Genomic DNA, 24,640 nt, shown 5'->3' with positions numbered 1-24,640 from the left:
ACAGCAACATAGCTGTGCCTATGTGGTGTGGTAATGTAGACTAGCCCTTAGACCGGGGTGGGCAAACTTTTTGGCCCGAGGGCCACATCTGGGTATGGAAATTGTATGGCGGGCCACGAATGCTCACAAAATTGGAGGTTAGGGTGTAGGAGGGGGTGAGGACTCCAGCTGGGGGTACAGGTTCTGGGGTAGAGCTGGGGATGAGGGATTGGGGGTGCAGGAGGGTGCTCTGGGATGGGACCAAGGGGTTCAGAGGGCGGGAGGGGGATTAAAGCAGGGGCTTGAGGTGCAGGAGCGGATCAGGGGTGCAGGCTCCAGGTGGCACTTACCTCAAGCAGCTCCCGGAAGCAGCAGCATGTCCCTCCTCTGGCTCTTACATGGAGGTGCAGTCCGGCCAATGGGAGCTGCAGGGACGACACTTGAGGGCAGGGGCAGTGTGCAGAGCCCCTGTCTGCCCTTACACATAGGAGCCGGAGGGAGAACATGCTGCTGTTGCTTCCAGGAGCTGCATGAAGCCACAGCATGCGCGGAGCAGGGCAAGCCCCGGACCCTGCTCCCGACCCTGCTCCCCAGCAAAAACTTGAGGGCCAGATTAAAATGTCTGAAGGGCCGAATGCGGCCCCTGGGCTGCAGTTTGCGCACCCCTGCCTTAGACTGTAAGCTCATTGGGGAAGGGACTGTAACTTTGCTTGTGTATACACATCACCTCATGCAGTGGGGCCCTGCTTTATGATAGGTACAACTAGACACTACTACCGTATAAATACTAAATAATAAAGTCTATTTAGGATACCACGTTTTAGAAGCAGCAATGAATATAATTTTCTAATTTGTTTTTTGTTTTCAATCCTTGACGCTTCCCACTTGTCATTTTTAGAAATTCTAACTTGCACCAGCCAAGGTATTGAGCTCTTTGCTTTGATTCCAGGTGAAAAGATCTGGGCATGCTCCATACCCCATTCTTGCCTCTGCCACCCCCTGCTGCTCTGTGTGTACTGCAGAGTGCAAGAAATTGCAACTCTTTGGCACACTCGCTTCATGGCACACTCGGTGCATTGAGGTGGCTAACAGCAGTGGGACATGCAGCTATCACCATGTCAACCCCACAGTCAGGAGAAGGTTAACAAAGGCAACCTGACCTGAGCCCAGAAGGTTCAGGTTGTTTTCTAACCTGACCTGATCCCAACACCAGTAGTTGGGCCCCATCAGGTTCAGGTTAGGTTGCAGGGCTCTACTTTAAGGGTGGGAACAATTAAAATAGATGTTTTTCCTGAAAGACCTGTGAAGAAAGAGCTTAGAGGGTCTGGCAAGCAGGCATAATAGATAAATAGTTGCAGTAAACTTTTATTTAAACAGTTTTTAAATGTTGTTACAATGATTCCAAATATGTTCTCTGCAGAGTGTGCTTGCATCAGTTCCAGTACATGGGAAAACGATACATAGCCAGGTACTGTGTAGAATTTAAATTTATGGTGTTATGCTATGAGAGAATTAAAATAGTAGTATGTACAATATCCATTGAGTTCTTGTTTACTAAAAAGTTATTGTACAAGAATGGAGGAATTATTATGCAGTGATGCCTACCAATTTGAAGGTGAGTAATTGGATGCACAACACCTTTTTGGGTGCTACCTGAAAATATTGTTGCTGTAAAAGAATATTAGAAATATATATACAAAAATATGCTTATAAGAAATTAATGTAATTGGTATTTACTTTTGAGGGGGATATGTTTTTTGAAGAATAGGTTTATTTCTTAAAATAATGCTTATAAGGTAGCAAATATTGGTTTGTGATTACACATTTTGAATAATGACAAGCATTGAAACTGTCTTGGTTGAATCCTCTTGGAAGCACTACTAGTAAGTATTTTTACTAATTTAAATTATAATATTGTACATTTCAAAGACTGAGTAGATATTGAAATGAGATATGGCATAGATCTGTAATCATATTGATTAGTGTAATGTGTCTCGTAAGCTGCCATTTTGCAATTTTTTTTCTAACTGTTTTATAGATTTAGATTTTTCAGTTCATAGACCTAAGTTCTGGCAGCACAGACATGCGTGACATCACACTGAAGCCTGTTAATCAGTGGGAAGTCAATAGGAGTTGAATGCATGTATCTGAGGTCTGAATTTGGCCCATAAACTGTACAGTATACATCAGTATTTGTTCGACGTTTACCTAAATCTCATACGAAGTGTAGAGTACTTGTTCTTATATTAAAGAAGTAACTTAGTTAACCTAGTCTGTTCAGGATTTCACACTGCCTCCACTACCATGGTGTTGGAGCTACTGTGATATCATTAAACTTGTGAGGTGAAATCGTGGCCATATTTAACTCAATGGGAATTTTGCCATTACCTTTAGTGGTGTCAGGATTATACCAACATTGTTGGCATCTGTATTTCCCAATGTCAGTTGCTAAATGTGGACTACTACATTAGCAGTTAACATTGGAAATTGAAATACCAAAGAATTCAGTCAGAATATACCACAAATCACAATGACTTTTTAAACTGAACTTTTTCAAACTTAATGATATGGGAATTTGTTTATTATTAAAAGAAAATAATAAACTTTCATCCTAATTTAAATATGAAATACTCATCCATCCTATTGCATGAATGCTATTCTGAGGACTTAAATGAAGATTGTCAATGTCTTTCTACCACCCCCATCCCCCAAAAATTTTTTACACACATGGAAAAAACAGTGATAAAATGGATCTATAGCTGTTTCTCAATTTAGATTGTGTCTTTAGCTATGATTATACTGCTTTGTACTTTAACATACTTAAGAATCTCCAGTCTTAAAAATAACTATAAAAGTAACATTTTGACATAGCAGAGAAGACTGTTCTGCACTTCTGTCATATTGAATTATCACTTGATCTGTTCTGCATGTTAACAAACACCACACTATCACAATCATACAAGTCTCTGGTGGTCTGTGGGTTTATTGCAGTTTCACAAGCAAATATAGCCTTTAAATCTGTAAAATTGATGTCACACCAAAGCATGTTGCATCACAGTAAATGCATGTACTGCACAGAATAACACCAAGTGAGAAAGAACTCTTAGTTAAGGTAACAGGGAGAGGTGTAATTCCAGCATTGGTTTTAATTTTTCATCAGCTCTGGTGGTGGTACACAATAGGAAGTTTGTACTGATTGCTAACACATCACTTTTCCGTTTTCTTCACTTGATTGCTGACAAGTTTTAACAAAGTGTATGGCTCTTCTCCCTTCCTGCCTGGGTAAGATACAGGTGTTAGTGCCTAAATTAATTCCTGCTCTTATTGCATGTGAGCTTTCCTGTTTTACCACTACACCTCTTTCTAACTTTTCCCTAAAACTTACATAATCAAAAGAAATTAGTGCATTTTTTCAGTTCTGACTGTTGTCAAAACATCATCTAAGATTAACATCGCTAAAAGCTTTGAAGTAAATTAAATATTCCAAGAGCTGAAGTTTGTGTGCTTTTATTTTCCCACATTAGGTTTTCTAATTACGAATTTGATGTGATGCTTTTTAAAAACGCCTATTTTTGTTTTTGCTAACATAAAACAATAAATAGGCTGCATTGCCGTTCATTCGTTAGTACTTTTTGTGCTGTAGCTGCTTAACTAACTCTCCCTGTCTTGCTGCAGTTTGACATGTCTAACTTTTGCTTCTATCCCATTTCACCCATCTTGCAGGAACCAGGAGGGGTTGGGACCCATAGTTCATGATCGAAAATCTCAGACATTGCCTGTTTCCCGTAACAGAACAGGAATGATGCATGCCAGATTGCAGCAACTGAGCAGCCTGGATAACTCTCTCACTTTTAACCACAGTAAGTTCCATTACACCATAACAGTTGTCATCCTCATCCACTAACACAACACCAGAGGCAGGTCCCAGACCCACACCAGAGCACTTCATGGACTTTATTATTGTTCTAGATCAAACAGTTAAGTGGAATTAGTTCACTGGTCTGTTCCCACTTTCTGGTAGAGCAGTCAGTACTAAGTGATGACTTAATGTGGAACATGGTTAACTATAGCATTACATATTTTAAAGTGATACTTTTAGAATATTTCATAACAAATAAATTCTCAATCATTTTAATCGGATTGATTTAAATTACAAACACTTAAATTTTGTGGTGCTCATTTGAAAAGGATTTATATCTTACTTTTGAACTATATGGGTTGATTTTTTTAAAAGTTCTATTTTCACCCCCTTGTGACACATTATAAAAAGTATAGTCCACATGTTATAATACGTACTTAGTTGACCATGTCTCCATGTTCTGACATCTCCTGATGAAAATATAAATTTTAGAATTTCTATGGGGAATGTAAAGTCCATGATTTAGTTTGTGTGGATGTGAAAGATCTCGCAATAATGAATTGACTTTTTCTGTGTTTTCAGTGTAAGAAAGATATCAAGTGTGCTTGGAATTTCTGTAGACAATGGTAAGACTCAACGAGGTTGAAGTCAGTTTGTATAAGGCTGCTTTAATTGAAAACAATTTTATATATTGTCTTTTTAAATATGCTGCTTTTAAATTTCAAATTATAAAAGATGCAGAATGTTTTTGACATGTCATTTTTTAATTTCTTACAATTTCAAGCACCAAAGAAATTGGTCAGCTAACCTAACAAAATACAGCATTGATTCATGCAATGTGTTGACTTGACAGAATTCCGTACAGTAAAACTATACAAACTATTCAAGTTAACTATACATAAACTGTTCTTGCACATCTCCTATAGCTTGTCCAACTGCCCCTTCCTTACATGTGCACAAAAACTTCTAGCTTATTGCCATTAATGTAAGACAACAGTTGATCCAGTCTTGCAGTATTGACTCATGTAATCCCTATGAGAACTTGAGAAAGCTGGTTCTGTATTGTAGACAATAAAATAAATGTGTTACCCTACCCTTGAACCTTCTTTAGCTGGTGGATTTTCATCTTTCAGTCATTTCCAGGGCAATAGAAGAGATTTATTTACAAGAGATGAGAAAAATTTGAAAGCTCGGCAAGTTATTGTCCATATATATTCCTCTTTTACACATGTGCCCCCAGGACCAGAGATTGGAATCTTTTGAACAGTGTACCCACTGGCCCATACCTGAACTCTGTTTGCCCTCTTGAGGGCATAAAAGGGTTGGAGCGAGGCCAACCATTGCCACTCCTTCTAATCATAGCCTAGTCTGAGAGAGAGAATAATTAGTGGTGTCCTTACTTTAGCTATTTTTTTCCATTGTAAATTTGTATATAGTCAGTATTTGTAGTAGGATTTAATTTAGGATGCGTTTTGTAGGCTAGATTTCATTTGGGTAACTTCTATATATTTTTCACTGTTACCCGGTACTGGCTCTTCAGTCTTCATGACTAAACAGAAATTTCTTCAGCTGTATCATTTAATGATTGCCATAGTAAACGTTTGTTTGCATAGGCAAAGAACATATTACTAGCAAATATTCTGTTTGATGCTTGTTTTAAAACAAACTCAAAGAGTAAGAGAGGCTAGACTGAAACTGTTCCTTGTTATACAAATCTGACACCAACCTGAGATCCAGGTTCTCTAGACTGGTCTCCTTTTGAACAATCTTTTTCCTCTAAAAGTTCATCAGAAGCGAGTTCATACATCTAGCGAGAGGGAGACTTGCCTGTAGTTAACTGGGTGTCAGCTCCCTGACACCTTTAGTCTTTTAGCCGCCCAAACAATCTTTGGGCTATGCTAGCCCCTACTTTGCCATGGAAGTTATCCCATCCCTGAGCTCCTTCAAAGCATTCCCCTGTAATGTCCAGCCCCTTATCCACTGAACATTCACAGAAATACCAGGTCTGCTGTACACACCAGTTCGGTTGATTCATCTCTGGATCAATTCCTTATATAGCACTGAGATATATTTATAGTGAAAACAATTATGTGTTTCTTATCAAAGATCAGGATTTAAGAGGTAGTGAGTTAGGATAATGGAAACAGAAGGGTTACATATAAAATAAAATCATAACACGATTCCTAGAGACTAAACTTAACAGGCTAACCTCCAATCTAAACAAGTTTCTCACCCAAATGTCCTTTGCAGTGTTTCAAACAAGCCTGGTTGAGATCCCGTTTTCATGTGTAATTGTACTGCTGGATTATTTCCTAGGTGCAGGATAAAGGGGTGTCTCTTATATTCCTCAAAGTTTATTGTTTGTACCTCAGAGTCAGGATGACTCCTGTAGTATATTCTGTGGTATGCTGCCTTCCTGCTGACCTTCCAACTTTGTATGTAAATGACCCCCCCTTATGTTAACTTACAATGTTTAATTTACATGTGGACCAAGGGAGATGGGTGAATAAACAGCCTTTGTCTAGCAGAAACCTTTTTGTCAACTCTGCCTTAATACAGATTTTTGGAACATATTTTTAGCACACATACATACATAACTCCTTGTGTGTGTGTGTGTGTATATATATATATATATATATATATAGTATAAAAATTTCACAACAATATTAATGACCAGTGTGACCCCAATTTTCATTTAAGACCTCACCTGATATTCTTTGGAGGATCAGGATATTTTTGTAACCCCCTTGCCAGTTGGCATTGAGGGGTGTTCCTCAGAAAGTTACCACTAAGGGTAGCTTAAGTGTAAACCTCTGTTGCCCTAAAACTGTCCAGTACACATGCTCTAGTACTGTTGATAGAGTAGCTTCCTGTAAGTAGCCATACAGAGACTACAGTACTATCACTAACGGCTTGTCAACAGAAACAGTTTGTGGCAAACAGGTGTGTGAATCGACCCCATGCTAGCCAGTTGTGGACTAATTGTCCATGTGGACCTTGCTAATGTGCATTAACAGTGCGTTTTGATCTAGCCTCTTCACACCCTAGCTTGCCGCAAACAAGGCTAGCCTTAAGAATCTCAGCACTGTCATACTACAGGCAGTCTCAGCACCACCCTTTTGGGGAACCGATATTTTCTGTACTTGTGAACTGGAGCCTTCAATGCCAACCACAGAGGCACCAACATTTATGGCACTAGGGGATATGCTGGTCTCAGATTTCCCTAACTGACTGTGCTAGCAATGTAAATTAAAATCCTTTTATCACTAAAGGATCAATATAGGGAGAGTCTTCAAGTGTGGTAAGGGATTCTGGTGTTGCGGGAAACTGTGTCACAAATGCACCCAATTTAGGCTTACTCAATTTTTGCCTTCATTGTACAATTTCAGACAAAATTGTCATTTATAGGATCTGAATATATATTTATTCTAGACAATAATAGCAGTTGAGATGAAATATGTAAAGGAGCCCAAGTTACTGCATTCCAGCACAGCAGGAAGTTCTTCTGCCTGCAATGGTGGTCATCACCTCCTCTGATTTTCTGGTGTGGTCCTTCAGTCCCATCCCTTCTGTTTCTGGTCCAGTCTCCAATTTGAACCTTGTTCACTTAGGTCTTCTGTACACTCCCAAACTCCAGACTACTTAACCTTTCTCCAATCAGCTTTTAGCACATCACACATTTGTTTTTTTATGTAACCCATACTCATGTACAAGCTTCAGTTTATCCAACTTGTGTATTTCTTTGCTGTCTATGCATGTTTTATGTTGTTTTGTACACTTTCCCTGGGTTTTCACAGTAAAAGGCTTCTTGTTTTTGTTTGTGGGTTTTGACCTCAAAACTTCCAGCATAACATTTTATCTTTGTTCTGTCAGAAATAACATCACTTTAAGCAGATCAACAATTCTACATAAAAGAAGAATTGGCAAAATCACACTTACGCCAGCAAGGTCTTGGCCTACATGTTACCTCATGTAAACTCATTCACTATCCTTAGTTACAAATCATTAAAATATAGCTTTCAAAGCTTTTAATTTTACCATTAGCAATTCTTCATTTTTATATTTTAATGTTGTATTCAGTATGTGTATATCAACATACCCTCTTAATCTATTTTGTGAGGTGGAGGGAAGTTATGGGAAACATGATGACCCATTTCTATCAATGTTTCTTATTTTCTTTAAATGTGTTTTCAAAGGCCTTTTTCCTTCAAAGTCCAATTTTGTTTGTGAAACATTACAAAAAACTTCATTAGAAATTTTCCTGTGTTACATTTTGAGGAGTGTCTCAATTTTAGGGCCTCTATTTAGTTGCTTTTAATGGTATCCCAACATGAGGATTCCTATCAAGTCAGCTCACTCTGTGTGAGAGGGCTACTTTTTCCTCATCTTCCTCAAATGAGATTAGAGAGGGTTCCCCATCACATTCTCCAGCCTGCTTTTCATCTGATAGAGACACTAGGGCTCAAGCTCATTATCATAAGCATCAGGAACACAGAGATACACACTCATCCTGGTGTCACCTTCTTGGTCTCCTACACAGCTTGCATCTGGTTCGTATTCATGGCCATATTGGGCTTCTTGCTGTCCTCAGTTTACGTTTACACAGTCTAGAACACAATCACCTTCTCCAGCTAAGTCATCTACATCTCATGCATAACACCAGCCTTAAGTTTCTCCATTAACAGCAAATCCACACTTTTGAGGAAGGACAGTCTCATCACTCCTCTGTACTGTCGTCATCTTTGTCTGACCATCTTCATCATCACCACCAGATGACTACAAGACATCTCAGGAGCCTCTGAGAGTTAGTAGAGATCTAGATATTCAGGTGGAAGTGATGAGTGAAAAATCTCACAAGCTTCTAGACCTATTACATACTGCTACCAAAAAGACTGTCAGTGCCAATTAACGACACTCTCCTGGAACCAGCTCAGCTCTTGTGGCAAACACTGGCCACTATACCTGCTATATCATAAAAGAAATAGAAGAGATACTAGGTCCCATTATCAGGGTTTGACTGCTTTTCTGTGGATCCTGCACCAGGTTCTCTTGTAAGCACACCAGCTCCATATGTTTACATCAAAAGAAAAGGAGTGTAAGCAGCTGGACTTACTAGGAAGGAAGAGCTATTCCTCAGCCAGTCTTCAAATGAGAATCTCAAATTATCAAGCTTTTCTTGCAAAATATGATGACCTCTGCTGGAAAAGGGTCTCTGAGTTCCTTGATATGGTACCACAGGAGTCCAGAAAATAATTGCAATCTCTGATTAATGAGGGATAGTTAGTTTCCATAGCCATATTACCAACTGCAATACACACAGCACGCACTACAATGTGTTTAGTGGTGAGTGCTATAACAATGAGGTGAGTGTCTTGGCTGCAATCTTCGGGTGTCCTGCATGAGATTCAGAACACTATGAGGATTTACTCTTGAAGGAGTCAGAGCTATTGAGCTTTAAAACACCTTACATACCCTAAAAGACTCTAATACAACTTTAAGATTGTTTGGAGTCTATCTTCTGAGATGGAAAAAAACAACAACACCGCATACAGTCTCAACCCTTTCAGTATGCCTAACACAAGTCTTCTGATCCTGCTAAGAAGAAACAGTGTTTCCTCTATGCCTACTTCTTCATAACCATTGCCAGCCAACAGGGAGCAAGTTTGATGGTCATGTCGAGAGCTCCGAACTAACTGTTATGAATATTTTTTTCTTTTCTTACCCCTTTTAGAGCACATTTATTCTTGGGAAGCCTGGAACAATATTTCAGCAGACCCAATCGGTCCTTGAGATTATCTTGACTGATTACTCTGTTTAGTTCCAGACTACACCTGCCCACAACCCACCCATCCCTATCCTCTTTCAGAGACTCCTTTCACAAGAAGATTCTACAAGAAATTCATTGTCTGTTGTCCTTCAGAGACATAGAAGAGGTTCCTCCCCAGTTCAGGAGAAATGGCTTTTTTCCTGATTTCTTTCTAATTCCAAAAAAAGAAAAAGGGATTGGAGGACTATTCTGAATCTCAGAAGACTCCATACATGCATTTGAAGATTAAAATTCAGCACAGTAACTGTAGTCTCAATAATTCCTTCCCTAAATCCACAAGATTGGTTCACAGCTCTCCATTCACCCCCGGCCCCCACAGGAAATACTTGAGTTTTATAGTGGGATCTCAACATTTTCAGTATAGAATTCATTTGGAGTGTCAACAACCCCAAGAATATTTACAAAATAACTGGCAGTTGTTGCAACATTTCTAAGCAAGAAAAATATTTGCATTTATTCTTACCACAATGATTGGTTGATTCATGATTCCTCTCATCGAGTCTGAGAGAGCATTCATTACACTCTCCCACTACTCACCAATCTAGGGCTTAGAGTAAACCGGGAAAAATCTCAACTGATCCCATTATCAAAGATGGAATGTATAGATGCTCTGCCAGATTCTACACATCATCAGCTTATTTACATGAGTCCAGATTGGAGACAATGACACATCATACTCAATTACTGAACAATCCTCAGATATCAGGAAGATAATGTTTGAGTTCTACCATCATGAGTACATGAGTTCTGAGTACATGCCGTCATGTATATTCATCAGTCCTCATGTCAGACTACTTCTTCACTGTATGTAAGGCTGTCTGAAGTCCATTTTCATGGTAAAAAGACATCATGTAGACACATAGGTGAGGATTCCTCAGCATGTCCTTTCTGCAGCCCAGAATGTCCTACAATTCTTATACGTATGGGTTATTCCCATCCCATCTTCAGTTTTCCAGAGCTGTTCAGAGTTGCAGTACGGCTTGTGCTAGCAATACCACTTTCTTCTGCTTGCAGCCAGAGCTTCTGCCTCCACAGCAGCAAAGTGGTGGTTTGCTTCGCACCTATCCTTTTCTTTTAGATTTTTTACTTTTAGCCTCTTTTCAGGCACTTTAAGTGTTTATATCTTCCTGGTCCAGGATCTGAGCAGTGCAGTGGTCCCAACTACCTGACGCCTCTACTGCAGTGTCTCCTTCCACCTTTCAAACATGGCAGAAGAGCCACACAAGCACCAGCAAAATCCAAAAGGTGATTTGTATATGAGGCAATTTTCTCAGGCTTGGCAGAATATAAAAATGCATTGCCTGTACCCAGCCAGCCTACACTATTTCTGTCAGGGCCCGGAGCTCTGAGTTGGTTAAGCATGTTGGCTCCCCAACCCCTTCCAAGGAACTGCAACATCGCCACAGAAAAACCTGACCAGGAGACAGAGTAGAACAGGGAGAAGCCCTGAGGACAAGGAGGATTTCATCCAGCTAACTCAGGAGGTAAGTCCTGGGGCAACAAAGGATCATAAAGATAAGACCCTTTCTGGGCTGCTTGTCCCCTCACAAGTCTTACAGCGGGTTCTAGGATCTGGGGAGAGATGCAGGATTGCTACACAGCATCCCTTCCTCCCACCATGAATCAGGCAATTCTCATGATACTCTGGGGTAAGTCGTGCAAAACCCAGAGTCTCCGGTTCCTAAAAAGGCAAAAGCAAGTGTGTCCTTCAAAAGGCAGTGATTACTATTGTTAATAAACAAGTGGGGTGAAAATTAGGAGTTAAACCCCTTCTGCTTTGCCTTCTCCCCCAAGGCAGTATTTTCTGGAGTTTCTCATACACAGAGGCTCCATCACAATGCTGTATAGTATGCTCACCATCCCTCTCACATCCTGTGTGGGCATGCAGAGAAGCCTGTTCCTCCTTGCTGTGCAGCCCTTCCTCAGGCTGCAGCCTAATGGAAATAGTGTCTTTTCGCCTATCAGCCCAAGGATCCCTAGCTCTGCCAGGGAAAGGGGCTCAGACTTCAGGAAGTAGCAGAATGGAAATTGTGCCATTTGATCATCAGCCATACACTTTAATCTCCTCCTCTACCATGGTTACTGGTTCTCCATGATATTGCTCCACCCAGTGTTCATAAAGAGGAAAGCATAGCAACGCTTGTGACAAAACTCTGAAATGCCACATCTCCTGTTAATTAAAGACTTGTTTAATCCACTACATGGTCATCGACTGTTACATTGCCTGTTGTGAATAAGTTAATTGGATAAGGGATTTATGGTGAAGGACACATGGCGAGCTTCATGGTTCATAGAGAACATGACAAATAATTATCTTGACTCAGACGCCACCCATCATCAACCCAGGTTTGATTTACTGCAAAGGCAGTGGAGCCTTCTGAACCAGTTTTGTACTGGATATGAAATTTGTGCTGCAGTGGAATTTCAGTGATGTTTTAGAAACTGTCCACTATGTCAATGTGGGCAGCCAAAAACCATGACACACGTAGTTGAGGACTGCAAAATGACTCAGCTTTCTGGAAGTCTTCGTGCCTTGAACATCCTTGATAAGAACTCTGTGGCTTGGCTTGACCGGATTGCATATGCCAAATAATAATAGTAATTATCAGCCATAAACCCTTACTCTCCTAGGAAAAGGGACCCAGACTCTGAAAGATGGAAAAGGGTTCTCTCTCTCCACCTCTCCCCTGTTCACAGGTTTACTCCACATTAAAACCTTGAGCAGTTCAGGCAGAACAGATGCATTGGAAGATTCCACTCCCCATGAAGCTGCACCTTTTATGGGATTACCAAATGGTAAGTGTGAAGTCCATTCCCATATTCAAAAAGCTCCACTTGTGTGGATGTGTGGTTCCCAGGCCAGAATGAATAGTGTACTACCTCTACGCTATAAACAGCCAGGGGAAAAACTATCACGCATTTTAAAAAAAAAAACATACTAGAGAACTTTTCCAGGACAGGATGCTTGTCAGTGGCCCGCAAGGAACTTCTTAATATTAATAAAATATCTTTCCTTTCAAGCATCATTAAGATACATGTTTTCCTGTTGATGCCTCCTTTAAGGACATCATAGGATCCAAATGAAAATACCTAATTAAACCAAATGCTAAACTAAAATGTTAATATCAAGAAATTTCATAAAATTTGAGAGCCTAAGGTTGGTACAGCAGTAGCTCCACCAGGGAAAGGCATAGTCACAACTTCAAAAGGGGCTTCCTTCCAAGACCACATAGAACATAAGAGTGATGACACATTGCACAGCAATGTCAAGGCTTCGACTTGCAGCTGTTCAGACTAAAAGCTTTTCATATATTTAGTGAAAAGTCTACCTTGTGGTCAACTAGTGGTTCATCTTCTGGCGATGTGATTCTTGTTTGGAGTGAGACATCTTGGGTCCTGTCTTCGTCAACTTCCTTGATGTAATATGTGACGAGCAATGGATTCCATTGGTGGCTACAAGGATGTCATGTTACATCCATGAATAGTCCTGAGTCATCCCAAACAGATATCTTGTGCATCCAAACTTACAGATGAGGAGTTATTAGGGAACTTAGTAGCCAAGACTGCAGAGTCCTCTGCTCTCTGTCAAAGCCAGCAAAGAAATTTATTAGTTGCAGGCAACACCCAGTGGTATCCAAGAAGGGACTGTTAACTTGGCAGGGAGAAAACATTTGGAGCAGAAGCTTCCAAGGAAACCTAGATGAATTTTACTACAAACCAATAAAATATTTAGTATGACAAAGACTCTTCCTTCTTATCCACCTTCTTTTTACCAGAGCCTTAACTGGTTCACTGTAGTCACAGCAAGGCATAGCTCACAAGCTGCAACATGCAGTGCCACAACCCAGACGCTGGATCACTTTTGAGGGCATGGCTTCGCAATAACACCAGGAAAAGCTCTCTGATCCTGTTAACAAATGTAATTCACCTGGGATTGGACATAGACACTTTAATGATTGAGATCTACCCATCACTAGACAGATTCCAGAAGAACCAGGATTTGATATCCATGCTGGACAAATGCATGAGACCAGCCGTGGCTCAGTGTCTCTAGCCATTAGGCCTACACGGGTCTCCCCATTGGCAAGGTCTTCTATCAGACATCTCCAAGCCTTTCTTTTGGAAGTATGGGACCATTCCCTGGAGTAAGTGCAAGACCAGGTACTTGTTCTCAGCCAGGTGCTGGATCTCCTAAGATGATAGACAGTCCTAGAGAATGTCCGCAGGGGTCGTTCCATATTTTTTCCAATCCAGCAGGTTCTCACAACAGACAACATTCTGAAAAGATAAGGTCACTTCTGGGATCCAGAACAATATAAGATATATGAAGCTCTGGGGAAAGGAACCACAGCATGAAGCCTTTGGAGCTCACAGCTGTCAGACTACCTCTACTGAATGCCAGGTCTTCCTAGAGGCCAGTCACATCTTGATCCCAACCAGACAGCCATGGTTGCATACATAAACGATCAAGGGGGAACAAGGAGTGTAGCTCTGCATGCAGAAGCGATGGAGACAATAGATTGGGCAGACAAGACTCTCCCTTCCCGGAAGGTGATACACACAAAAGGAGAGCTGAACATAAAGACAGACTGGCTCAGAAGATGCAAATTCGACTAAACCAGAAAGTCTTCACTCTGATCTCGCAAATGTTTGGGCTCCTTTCTGACCTCTTCTGGTAGAATTGAAGCTAGAACAATTGTTACAGCTTCTGAAGAGACCAGACACCTTTTTTCCAAGACCTGTTCCTCCACACAGACCTACATCATTGCAGAAAAAGCAAACGTGATTCTGGGATACATTAACAGGTGTATTTTGAGCAAGACACGAGAAGTCATTCTTCCACTCTACTCTGCGCTGGTCAGGCCTCAGCTGGAGTATTGTGTCCAGTTCTGGGCACCACATTTCAAGAAAGATGTGGAGAAATTGGAGAGGGTCCAGAGAACATGACCTATGAAGGAAGGCTGAAAGAATTGGGTTTGTTTAGTCTGGAGAAGAGAAGACAGTGAGGGGACATGATAGCAGATTTCAGGTATCTAAAAGGGTGTCATAAGGAGGTGGGAGAAAACTTGTTCATCTTAGCCTCTAAGGATAGAACAAGAAGCAGTGGGCTTAAACTGCAGCAAGGGAGGTTTAGGTTGGACATTAGGAAAAAGTTCCTAACTATCAGGGTGGTTAAACACTGGAATAAATTGCCTAGGGAGGCTGTGGAATCTTCATCTCTGGAGATATTTAAGAGTAGGTTAGATAAATGTCTATCAGGGATGGTCTAGACAGTATTTGGTCCTGCCATGAGGATAGGGGACTGGACTCGATGACCTCTCAAGGTCCCTTTCAGTCCTAGAGTCTATGAATCTATGAATTATCTTCAACTGACAGCCTGGCTGTTGTTAGAATTAGCCTCACTCGGCCCACCTTCCAAAGTGATCAGAACTTTGCTCTCATCCAAGAGAATTTCCACACTAAAAAATCTACTCCATATGGACCAAGTTCAGTTGATGGTTCAAAGAACATAATGCAAATCCAAGGGATCCTGGGGATTCTGGCCCCCCGGACTTCCTTCAGGAAAGTGTGAATAAGGGCTTTCAGCCCAGCACCATCGCTAGCCAGATATCAGCCCTAAATAGTGTGATGCTCACAGGATCCTCAGATTCCTTGGCAGAACCATCAGGTATCCAGATTTCTCAGAGCAATCAGACTGACCAGACCAGCAGTCAGACCAATTTTCCCTAAGTGGAACCTACCACTGGTATTTGAAAGCCATAACTACCTATTCTTTGAGACTGACTTCCTTCAGTCCACCTATGGCCACAGTACCTGATGAAGAAGCATTGACACACTGGAAGCCAGAAGAGCACTCAAAACTTATGTCAAGCATGCAAAATTCACAAGATCTGGCTCCCTGTTTGTTTCCTTTCATCCTGAAGTGCCAAAGGCTATATTGTATCCGAGCTGCCTCTTGCTAGATTAATTAGACTGTGCATTGCTGAGGTGTTCAAGCTGTCTGGCACACTTGTTCCCAGATGCAATAAAGGGGCATTCTACAAGATCCATGGCAACCTCACAGGCTGAAAGAGCAAGCACTTCCAGTGCACAGAACCGCAGAGTAGCCACATTTTCATTAACTAATGCCTCTATCAGACACTATAAGGTGGACTTTCTGTCTCTGCAGAGGCATCCTTTGGCAGGCAGGTACTGCAGGCAGTGGTCCAGACAAAACCTGCCCGTTCGAGCAGTTCCAGAAAAGGTGGTGAGGGAGGGGTGTCTCTCCTGTTTCTTTTGTTCACTTGTCTATCTCTTCCTTCTCCTATTCATGGCTTGCTATGTCCCATACATATCAGAATTGTGGGAGATGCTGGGCTGCAGAATGGAGAATTTCTCACCTGATAATTTCCTTTCTGCTAGCAGCATCTCCCACAGTTCTACCCACCTTGGATGGCTTCACAGCCAAGGATCAGCATTTTATTTGTATAGTTACCATGTAGGCAGTGGCCTACTGTCCATAGTTAGTTATCCCAGAAATTATTGTTACTAATCATTTTCCAAGAGTTTTTCACAGCTTTGGAATGAATCATCTGGCAGTCAGGAGAAAGGGGCATGGCTGGCATAGTTTTGAACCACCTCCAGAAACTTCAGACGGGAGAGGAATAGCCCAGAATTGTGGAAGATGCTGAAGCAGAAAGGAAATATAGCATCTTGTTCTCGGGAGGAGATCAGTGTCTCAGGTCTCTGTCGGATGCCTTCTTAATATCATGGTCCCACAGCCAGTTTATCTTTGACATGTTTTAAAATCTGGTTACTGTGTAGCCCCATAACTGAGATTCAGTTGAGTTTTGGGCATAAAATTGAAATTCAGCTTCTTTATGTCTGCAGAATGTAATACATCTTTCTTAAAATTACAGCACTTTCTCTGAATCCAAAATAAATTTTGAGGGCAAGTGGAAAGGACAAACAAATGTATGCTCTGCTTTCTGCTGCTTTCATGATGCAAAGCATCTGTAAATTTACTTTAACAGGTCAGTATGCTCTGGCTTCTTTGTGCTGCTCCATATTGGCTAAAAGCAGCCAGAACATGCATGTGAATCTGACCCTGAAAGTTAGAATGAGTGGGAGACCCAAACAACCATAAATCTGCACTACAGTGACACCAGTAGGTGAGAAGGTTGCAATCTAATGTTCCTTTTAAAAGTCAGTTAATCTAAGACACAAGCATTAAATTGTTTATCATAAGGATAAGATTATGTCACAGTAACCATGAAATTTTGCCATTTACATGGACCCATATGCCACACATTAAGTTTTTTAGTTTGTGTTAATCTAGTCCCATTTCAAAGCAGACTAGAACAAAGTGAACTAACAAACTGTTATTGTGTAGCAGAAGGGCCACAAGGTTACCCTGATCATAGCGTGAAACTATTTATTTTTTCCACAGTAATTCATAATTTTACCATGACACAATAATATCCAGAATCATAAATATATAGTTATTGCAGGATGTCACTATAGGGCACTATGGGGCACTGTTATATGGGTTATATGGGTGCACTGTTGTGCATTTGATGCTTCAACATGTTTGTATTTCTTTTACATTTAACCTTAACTCTGAATTTTCAGGGTTTATAATGCTTGGGTTTGAGATAATTGCAATATCCTTAATTTTACCCTAAATTACTGATATTTGTTCTCAACCTTAATTCTATCTATCCATGTCCTTTTTGTTTTTGAATATATTAACGTAGTATTACCAGTTATTTAAATCCATTATTTTAAATATGTTTAATGCTGCTATTTTTTAAGACTTTACCTTTGCACTTCAATGTGTGATTATGTTAATTAAATTATTTGAATACCAAATACTGAACAGACATATTATTGTCCTGCGGTTGGAAAAGTGAAAAAAACTACATATAAAATATCAGAGGGGTAGTAGCTGTGTTAGTCTGGATCTGTAAAAGCAGCAGAGAGTCCTGTGGCTCCTTATAGACTAACAGACGTTTTGGAGCATGAGCTTTCGTGGATAAATACCCACTTCATCGGATGCATAACATATAAAATATTATCCACTGTTTAATGTAAACCTCTGTCAAAGTCCTTATTTTTCTTAAACTTCCTCTGATGCAGAAAGTCTTACAATTTTTGGCTACATGATTTAGCAGCATTAGTTTTAAAATATTTGTATTTAATTATGTATCATAAATATAAAGCAACAATTCATTTGAAATTTCTACAGGCTATGGCCATTCAGATGCAGATGTTCTTCACCAGTCCTTACTTGAAGCAAACATTGCCACTGAAGTTTGCCTTACCACTCTGGATACTTTATCTTTATTCACAATGGCATTTAAGGTTTGTTCTTAACTCAGTTTTGATAGATTATTTGATTTATGGCATTTTAAATAATTATTCTCTAGAAAATTACTAAAAAAAAGAAGTTCTCATATTGACCTATGCTACTAAAACATCTGTATTAAAACTGTACAAAGCAGGTAATTCTTAATCGTGCCATTCAATAGCTAGTAACCTTTACTGTTGAAAGTATAATAAAGTCTCATTTGCTAGTATTAATAGTATGCTTTGAACTCAACTAGTTGTCATTCAATCCTGCAGTTCCTCTAGTAACTTCCACGGAAGTCAGTATGAGTTGTGCCCGATGAAGGGCTATAGAACTGGACCTTAAGTGTTTTAAACTCAAAAATAGAAAACTGCTAGTAAACAGATCAGTTTAAATAATGCATCGTCTTAGTTTATTTTTACATCCTCAAAGGGGAAGAATAAGCAGGGTAAAGTGAGCAAGACCTCTTATTGGTCAGCACCATTCCATAGGGCCCTTTTCTTCCTCCCCTACCTTTTCCCTCTCCAAACCCATTGCATATAGGTCACTGTCTTGTTAGTCTTTTGACATAGCTGTCCTTTAAGGTTTTTATGGGACTGATAAAGAAACACTGCAGTAAAGGCCTTACTAGTTTTGGTTGCTTGGTTTCTGTCTTGTTTTTGTGCCCACTCTTTTCATATTTGAGTTACCAATTAAGTATTTAAGACCGCAGTAACATATGCGTACTATCATGTTATAATTCTGTTATGGATTCATCCAGGGCCGGTGCAAGGATGTTTCGCACCCTAGGCAAAACTTTCACCTTGCGCCATCCCCAAGCCCCCGCCCTGAGGCACCCCCCCCACAGCAGCTCCGCCGTGAGGCACCCCCTCTGCAGCAGCTCCCCACCCTCTGCCCTGAAACACCCCTCCCAACTCACCCCTGCTGCGCCTCCTCCCCGAGCACGCAGTCGCTGCTTCACTTCTCCCACCTCCCAGGCTTGCGGCGCCAATCAGCTTAGGTGCCGCAAGCCTGACAGGCGGGAGAAGTGAAGCAGCCATGGCGTGCTCGGGGAGGAGGTGGAGCAGGGGTGAGCTGGGGCAGGGTGTTCCCCTGTGTGCCGCCCCCCCCTTACTTGCTGCAGGCAGCCCTCTCCGCGCTCCCCTGCTTCAGCTCCCTCCACCTAAATGCCAGCAGTGACCAGGGCAGTCGAAGATCTGTCCGCCACGGTCGCTACTGAAGAAAATGCTGCCTGCCAAATCCTAGCACTCTAGGCGACCACGTAGGTCGCCTAAATGGTTGCATCGGCCCTGGATTCATCACTTTGGCTACAGATTAAGATTACTAAAGGTATTGGAGTATTAGCTGTTTAGATTTGCTTGTAGTTTTTAATACGCTTCAGTAGTACTATATGTGGGAGGGTTTTTTAAATAGCATCCTTGAAATGTAGCTGAAGCTAAGTTGTTTGTGTTTTGTTTTTTTGCACAATTTATATCACTTCTTGAATGAGCATTAAGAAAACCCTAAATTGTCAATATCAATTTTAAGAACCAACTACTGACTGATCATGGACATAATCCACTGATGAAAAAGGTTTTTGATGTGTACCTCTGCTTCCTTCAAAAAAATCAGTCTGAAACAGCACTGAAAACTGTCTTCATTGCTTTAAGGACACTAATTTTTAAGGTAAGTCATTCGAAAATAAAAATATTAATCTTCAATTATTTGTCTTTTTTTATGCTTCCCTCAGTGATTTGTATCCAGTTATACAAGTAATATAATATCTTATTTCTCAAACTGAAATTGGATTTAAAAGGAAAAAAAACTGTAGCATTTCAGATCATGATTCCGCAGCCCATCTTACATACCTGTTTCCCGTAGAATTAATGCAGTACATTTGTTTTATTGTTTATCTTTTGTTATGTCTCCATTGCTACTTTTATTCTATGTAACTGTTAATATTCAATCATTTTGAAATACTTTTTCAAGTACCATTTTATGACACTATATCATACTTTACTGAAATCCAAATATTATTTTTTCTGCATTCCTTTTATCCACTGACTTCTATCAAAAAGTCATGAAGTGTGACTAGCATTATTTTTTTCTTTATGAATTTATAATGTATTGTTTGACTACATGGTCCTCGGGATGTTGGAATTGTTTTCTCTGAACGTTTGTTTATTTTACTGACGTTAGCCTTGACAGAATTTTTCTCTGATTCATTCTTTCCTCAGTTTCCTTCTGCATTTTATGAAGGTAGAGCTGACATGTGTGCTGCATTGTGTTATGAAATTTTGAAATGCTGTAATTCCAAACTGAGCTCAATTCGTACTGAAGCTTCACAGCTGTTGTATTTCTTAATGAGAAACAACTTTGATTACACAGGGAAGAAGTCTTTTGTAAGGACACATCTGCAAGTTAGTATAATTATTTGCTTATCATTCGCTTTCATGACTTTAAGATCTATTGCTCTTCTAAGCTTAAAAATTGTTGTATAATAAGCTGTGTTCTCTTTTCATGTGTAAAATCTTTGGGTTGTATCGTATATTTTTAAAACTGACCCCCAGTTGACTCTCTCTGTCGGGGGAGGTGGGGAAACAGTTGAAAAACTGTGAAATATAAATTATGTGCATTTCTAATTTAATATGGTTAACTGTTTTTGAACTAATATTGGGTTGTTTATACCATTATTAGGGGTGAGGAGGAGTTATGTAGGCGAGGCAAGAAGAGATATTAGTGGTAAAGCAGCTCTGTGTGGGTTTTTTTGTAATTGCGAAAACAGCTGTAAAAGATCATGTTTGTGACGGGTTGTCACCCTGGGGTGTTACCTAGAACTGGGGTACCACCAAGCCCTTTGACTCACCAGCCTGGGCTCCCTCTCACACTGTGCTGCTGTGATAAGCTAGCTGTAGCCTGCTCCCAGTCCTACACTCCCACCAGCATTCTCACAGGCAGGGACACACCCAGCTGCAGTTACATGCAGGCTCTGACCAGCCACTGCATGAATCAACAAGAGAGAGGCTACAGCTAAAATAATCCCCAGCACCCCAGCCTAAGACCCTAGAGCTGTACCATCTTGCTCTGGTCAAAACTCCGACCAGTATGGATTTATTACTTGGTTTCCCCGTCCCTGGATGTGGAGAGGAATATGCAACAAGTCTGTGTTAACCAAGCTGAGATTTTTCTCCAGACACTTCACTCAAAGGCACACTGGTTTAGATAAAACAAAAAACAAGTTTATTAACTGCAAAAAGATAGATTTTAAGTTATTATAAGTGATAGCAAACAGATCAAAGCAGACTACCTAGCAAATAAACAAAACCACAGACTAAGCCTAAGACACTAGATAGATTGGATATTAATTAGCAATTTCTCGCCCTGGCTTATGATACAAGCAGTCCACCAGGTTTCCATACGCAGGCTAGAAATCCCTTTAGCCTGGGACCAACAATTCCCCCAACTCAGTCTTTGTTCCTCAATTTTCCCGGAGTTCTCTTGTGTGTGGTGTGTGGCCCCTAAATGGTGTCACACTCCACCTTATATAGTTTTACCATATGGTGGGAACCCTTTGTTCCAAATTCAGTTCCCAGCCCAGTTTCTGGAAAAATACAAGTACCCAAAGTGGAGTTCAGTATCATGTAGTCTGGTCAGATGCCCTTGCTGATGCATAGCAGCCATTACTTACAGGCCAGCTGAAAGGAAGGCTTTTACAGGAAGGCTAAGCCCTTTCATAGTCCATTGTCTTCACTGATGGGCCTTTACCCTGTCTAGCTTCTTCATTGTTGTACCTGAAAGGCTAGCTGTGGATGTTACTCAGAGTAAGCCCATTTGGAATACAGATGCATAGTCAATATTTATAACTTCAGATAGAAAGATGATACATGCACACAAATAGGATAATCATATTTAGCAAATCTTAACTTTTCTAGTGACAACTCACATGGCCCACAAAATGCATCATAATCATGTCATAATTACATCATAATCATAACAACTATGAAGAATATGGGCTGCAGTGTCACAATGTTAAAATAACTTAGTCTGATAAATTTATATCTGAAGGCTGACAGGCCCAAAACGTAATCAATCTGTCATCTTCCTAGGTCTCCCCTTCTTTTTCTCTTCTCTTCCCCATCAATCCTCCAAACTAAGAGCTTTGAAACAGTATTAAAAGAATCCACTTCTCTGCTTGGGTGACCTAAGCTCTAGGTTTGTTGCAGTTATTGACATGCAGGTTCATCTCATGTGAGCATAATGTATCCATATCACACAATACTTCTGTCACCTTTGGGAGGCAAAAATCTTGCAGAAAAGTTCCAGCTTACAACCAAATAATTTGATGTAAAGTAGCAATGCAAATCTGTTTACTGTAGTAAAATAGCAATAAAAGACTGGGCTGTCTAATTGTTGTTGCTAGAAAATGTCATATCATAATTTGTCAGTCCCTTGGTTAGAATGCTCCCATAAGTATAAATCCATAGTCCAGAGGTTTGAGCAGGAAAGAGGCAAAATGGAGATGTTTCCAGGGCCTTATATAGCTTCTTCCCATTGTTCTCACTATGGAAAATTAACAGGTAAGAAAATGAAGTTTGGAATCATATGGGCAAGTCACATGTCTATGCATGATTTCGCTCAGTCATAGTAGTTCCATCACAGGAAAGTCCATTAAGTGTAGATGGGTGTCTCCCATGGTCCATTGTGAGTTTAGTGTTCCTTGATAAGCCATTTAACTTGAATAGTCCCTTCAAGATGTGCAGGCTAACTACCTTGTGGATGTTACCACATGAGCAAACATTTGAAATACTGGTACATAGTTAATATTAATAACTTTAGATACAAAAATGATACATACATAAAAATAGCACAATCATATTCAGGAAATCATAACCTTTCCATAGACACCTTACTTGACACACTTTGTAAAAGATTTGTTGCAATTATGTAACAGTGGTAGCAACAATGATCTACATGGTCATATTTTAATCAGATGATATCAGACCTATGTACGGCAGAATCCTCTGTCTCGAGACTGACTGTTGGGTTATAAGAAGGAAGGAAGGAGGGCTGCCACCAACAGAGCTGCTTGTAGAAGCTGTGTGTGGTGGCAGAGAAGGAGCAGTCTTGGACTGTGATAGAGTTCTGGGGCTTATGTAGTTTGGGACCAAGGCACTGAGAGTTTCTGCTGTTTCTGTGGTCTACATGGGTCTGTTTCTAGACCAGAGGATTCTACCGTTGCTCACTGAATGCTGGTCCTTATGTATTCTTCCGTGGGTACGCGTGCGCTCCATGCACCTGAGTCCAGAGAATTCTTACAAGCAGTGTCTGCTGGTCAACACCTGCCCCCTTACTCACATGCTTTGCATCAAGAGTATAACGGGAAGGTTGGACCCAACTACCTCTCCAGTTTCTTCCCCCCACACCCTCTGCGTGGCGCCTGCCTGGCGCTGTATAAGGGGAGCTGTGCACTCCCCCTACCCTCAGTTCCTTTTTGCCAGACAATTCCAACAGAGGGGAAGGAGGGTGGGATGTGGAATAGACATGAGCAGCGCATCTTGAAGAACACTAGTTATGGAAAAGGTAACTGTATTTTCTCCTTCGAGTGATTGCTCATGTGTATTCCACAATAGGTGATTCCAAGCTATATCTGTTGGAGGTTGAGGGGACGATCGCTGGTCCCTGGTCTAGGGGATGATCGCATAGTGCGAGGTGAATGTGCGAACTGAAGACTACACGGCGGCCCTACAAATGTCCTGGATGGGAGCTACAAAGGTAGCTGATGAGGCCTGTGTCAGAATCAAGTGTGCCCTCACAATGGGTGGCGAGGGAACACCCGCCAGTTCATAATAGGAATGGATGCACAAAGCGATCCAATTGGACAGCTTCTGAGTAGAAATCGGCTGGCCCCTAACATGCTCAGCTGAGGCGACGAACAGTTGCGAGGACTTTCTGAATGGCTTAGTCGGCTCGAGGTAGAAAGTCAGAGCTTACCGCACGTCACGCGTGTGGAGACGGCGCTCCTCCCTGGACGCGGGAGGCTTGGGGCAGAGGACCAGTAGAAAAATGTCCTGACCCATGTGGTAAGCGGAGACTACCTTCAGGAGGAATGTGGGGTGTGGGCGGAGCTGGACCTTGTCGTTATGAAAGACCATATACGGCGGCTCGGAGATCACAGCCCTGAGCTCCGAGACTCGCCTGGCTGACATTATTGCAACCAGGAAGGCCACCTTCCACAAAAGGTGAGACCAGGAGCACGTGGCCAGTGGTTCAAACTGGGTCCCCATGGGATGAGCCAACTCCAGGTTTAGGTCCCACTGTGGGACTAGGGGTCTAGAATACGGAAGAAGACAGTCCAAACCCCTAAGTAACCGACCAGTCATGGCATGAGAAAATGTGTGCCCTTGCACCGGCGGATGGAAGGCCGATATGGCTGCCAGGTTCACCCTGACTGACAAGGGTCCTGGGTCCTCCAGTGGAGGAGGTAATCAAGGATAAGCTGGATCAGGGCGGTCACTGGGGAGACCCCCTGGTCCACCACCCACCTAGGAAATTGGGACCACTTCGCCAAATAAGCATAGTGAGTGGAAGACCATCTACTTTTGAGGAAGACGCGTTGAACCTGGTCCGAGCACGTCTGTTCCTCTCCACCTAACCACTGAGCAGCCAC

The 24,640-nt window shown here is 41.2% G+C and overlaps 1 protein-coding gene across 23 annotated transcripts in view; it reads left to right on the top strand.

Annotated features, from left to right (window-relative positions):
* Positions 1–24,640, top strand: part of DOCK9 (dedicator of cytokinesis 9) — a 326,125-nt gene that overhangs the window by 242,413 nt on the left and 59,072 nt on the right. For 7 of the 23 annotated variants that reach the window (XM_030567760.1, XM_030567769.1, XM_030567791.1 and 4 more), the window contains exons 37-42: positions 1,400–1,447; positions 3,223–3,261; positions 3,703–3,839; positions 17,893–18,008; positions 19,522–19,659; positions 20,211–20,393. In XM_030567760.1, coding sequence (XP_030423620.1) covers positions 1,400–1,447; positions 3,223–3,261; positions 3,703–3,839; positions 17,893–18,008; positions 19,522–19,659; positions 20,211–20,393 — 661 coding nt within the window. Of the gene's footprint in view, positions 1–1,399; positions 1,448–3,222; positions 3,262–3,702; positions 3,840–4,420; positions 4,465–17,892; positions 18,009–19,521; positions 19,660–20,210; positions 20,394–24,640 lie in introns of those variants that run through there. The other 16 variants (XM_030567877.1, XM_030567868.1, XM_030567851.1 and 13 more) reach the window with 5 other exon arrangements.

This window comes from Gopherus evgoodei, chromosome 1, assembly GCF_007399415.2.
Source record: "Gopherus evgoodei ecotype Sinaloan lineage chromosome 1, rGopEvg1_v1.p, whole genome shotgun sequence".
NCBI classification, from domain to species: Eukaryota; Metazoa; Chordata; order Testudines; family Testudinidae; genus Gopherus; species Gopherus evgoodei.
Note: the sequence above shows the minus strand (reverse complement) of the source record. Positions and strands in the feature narration are given on the sequence as shown.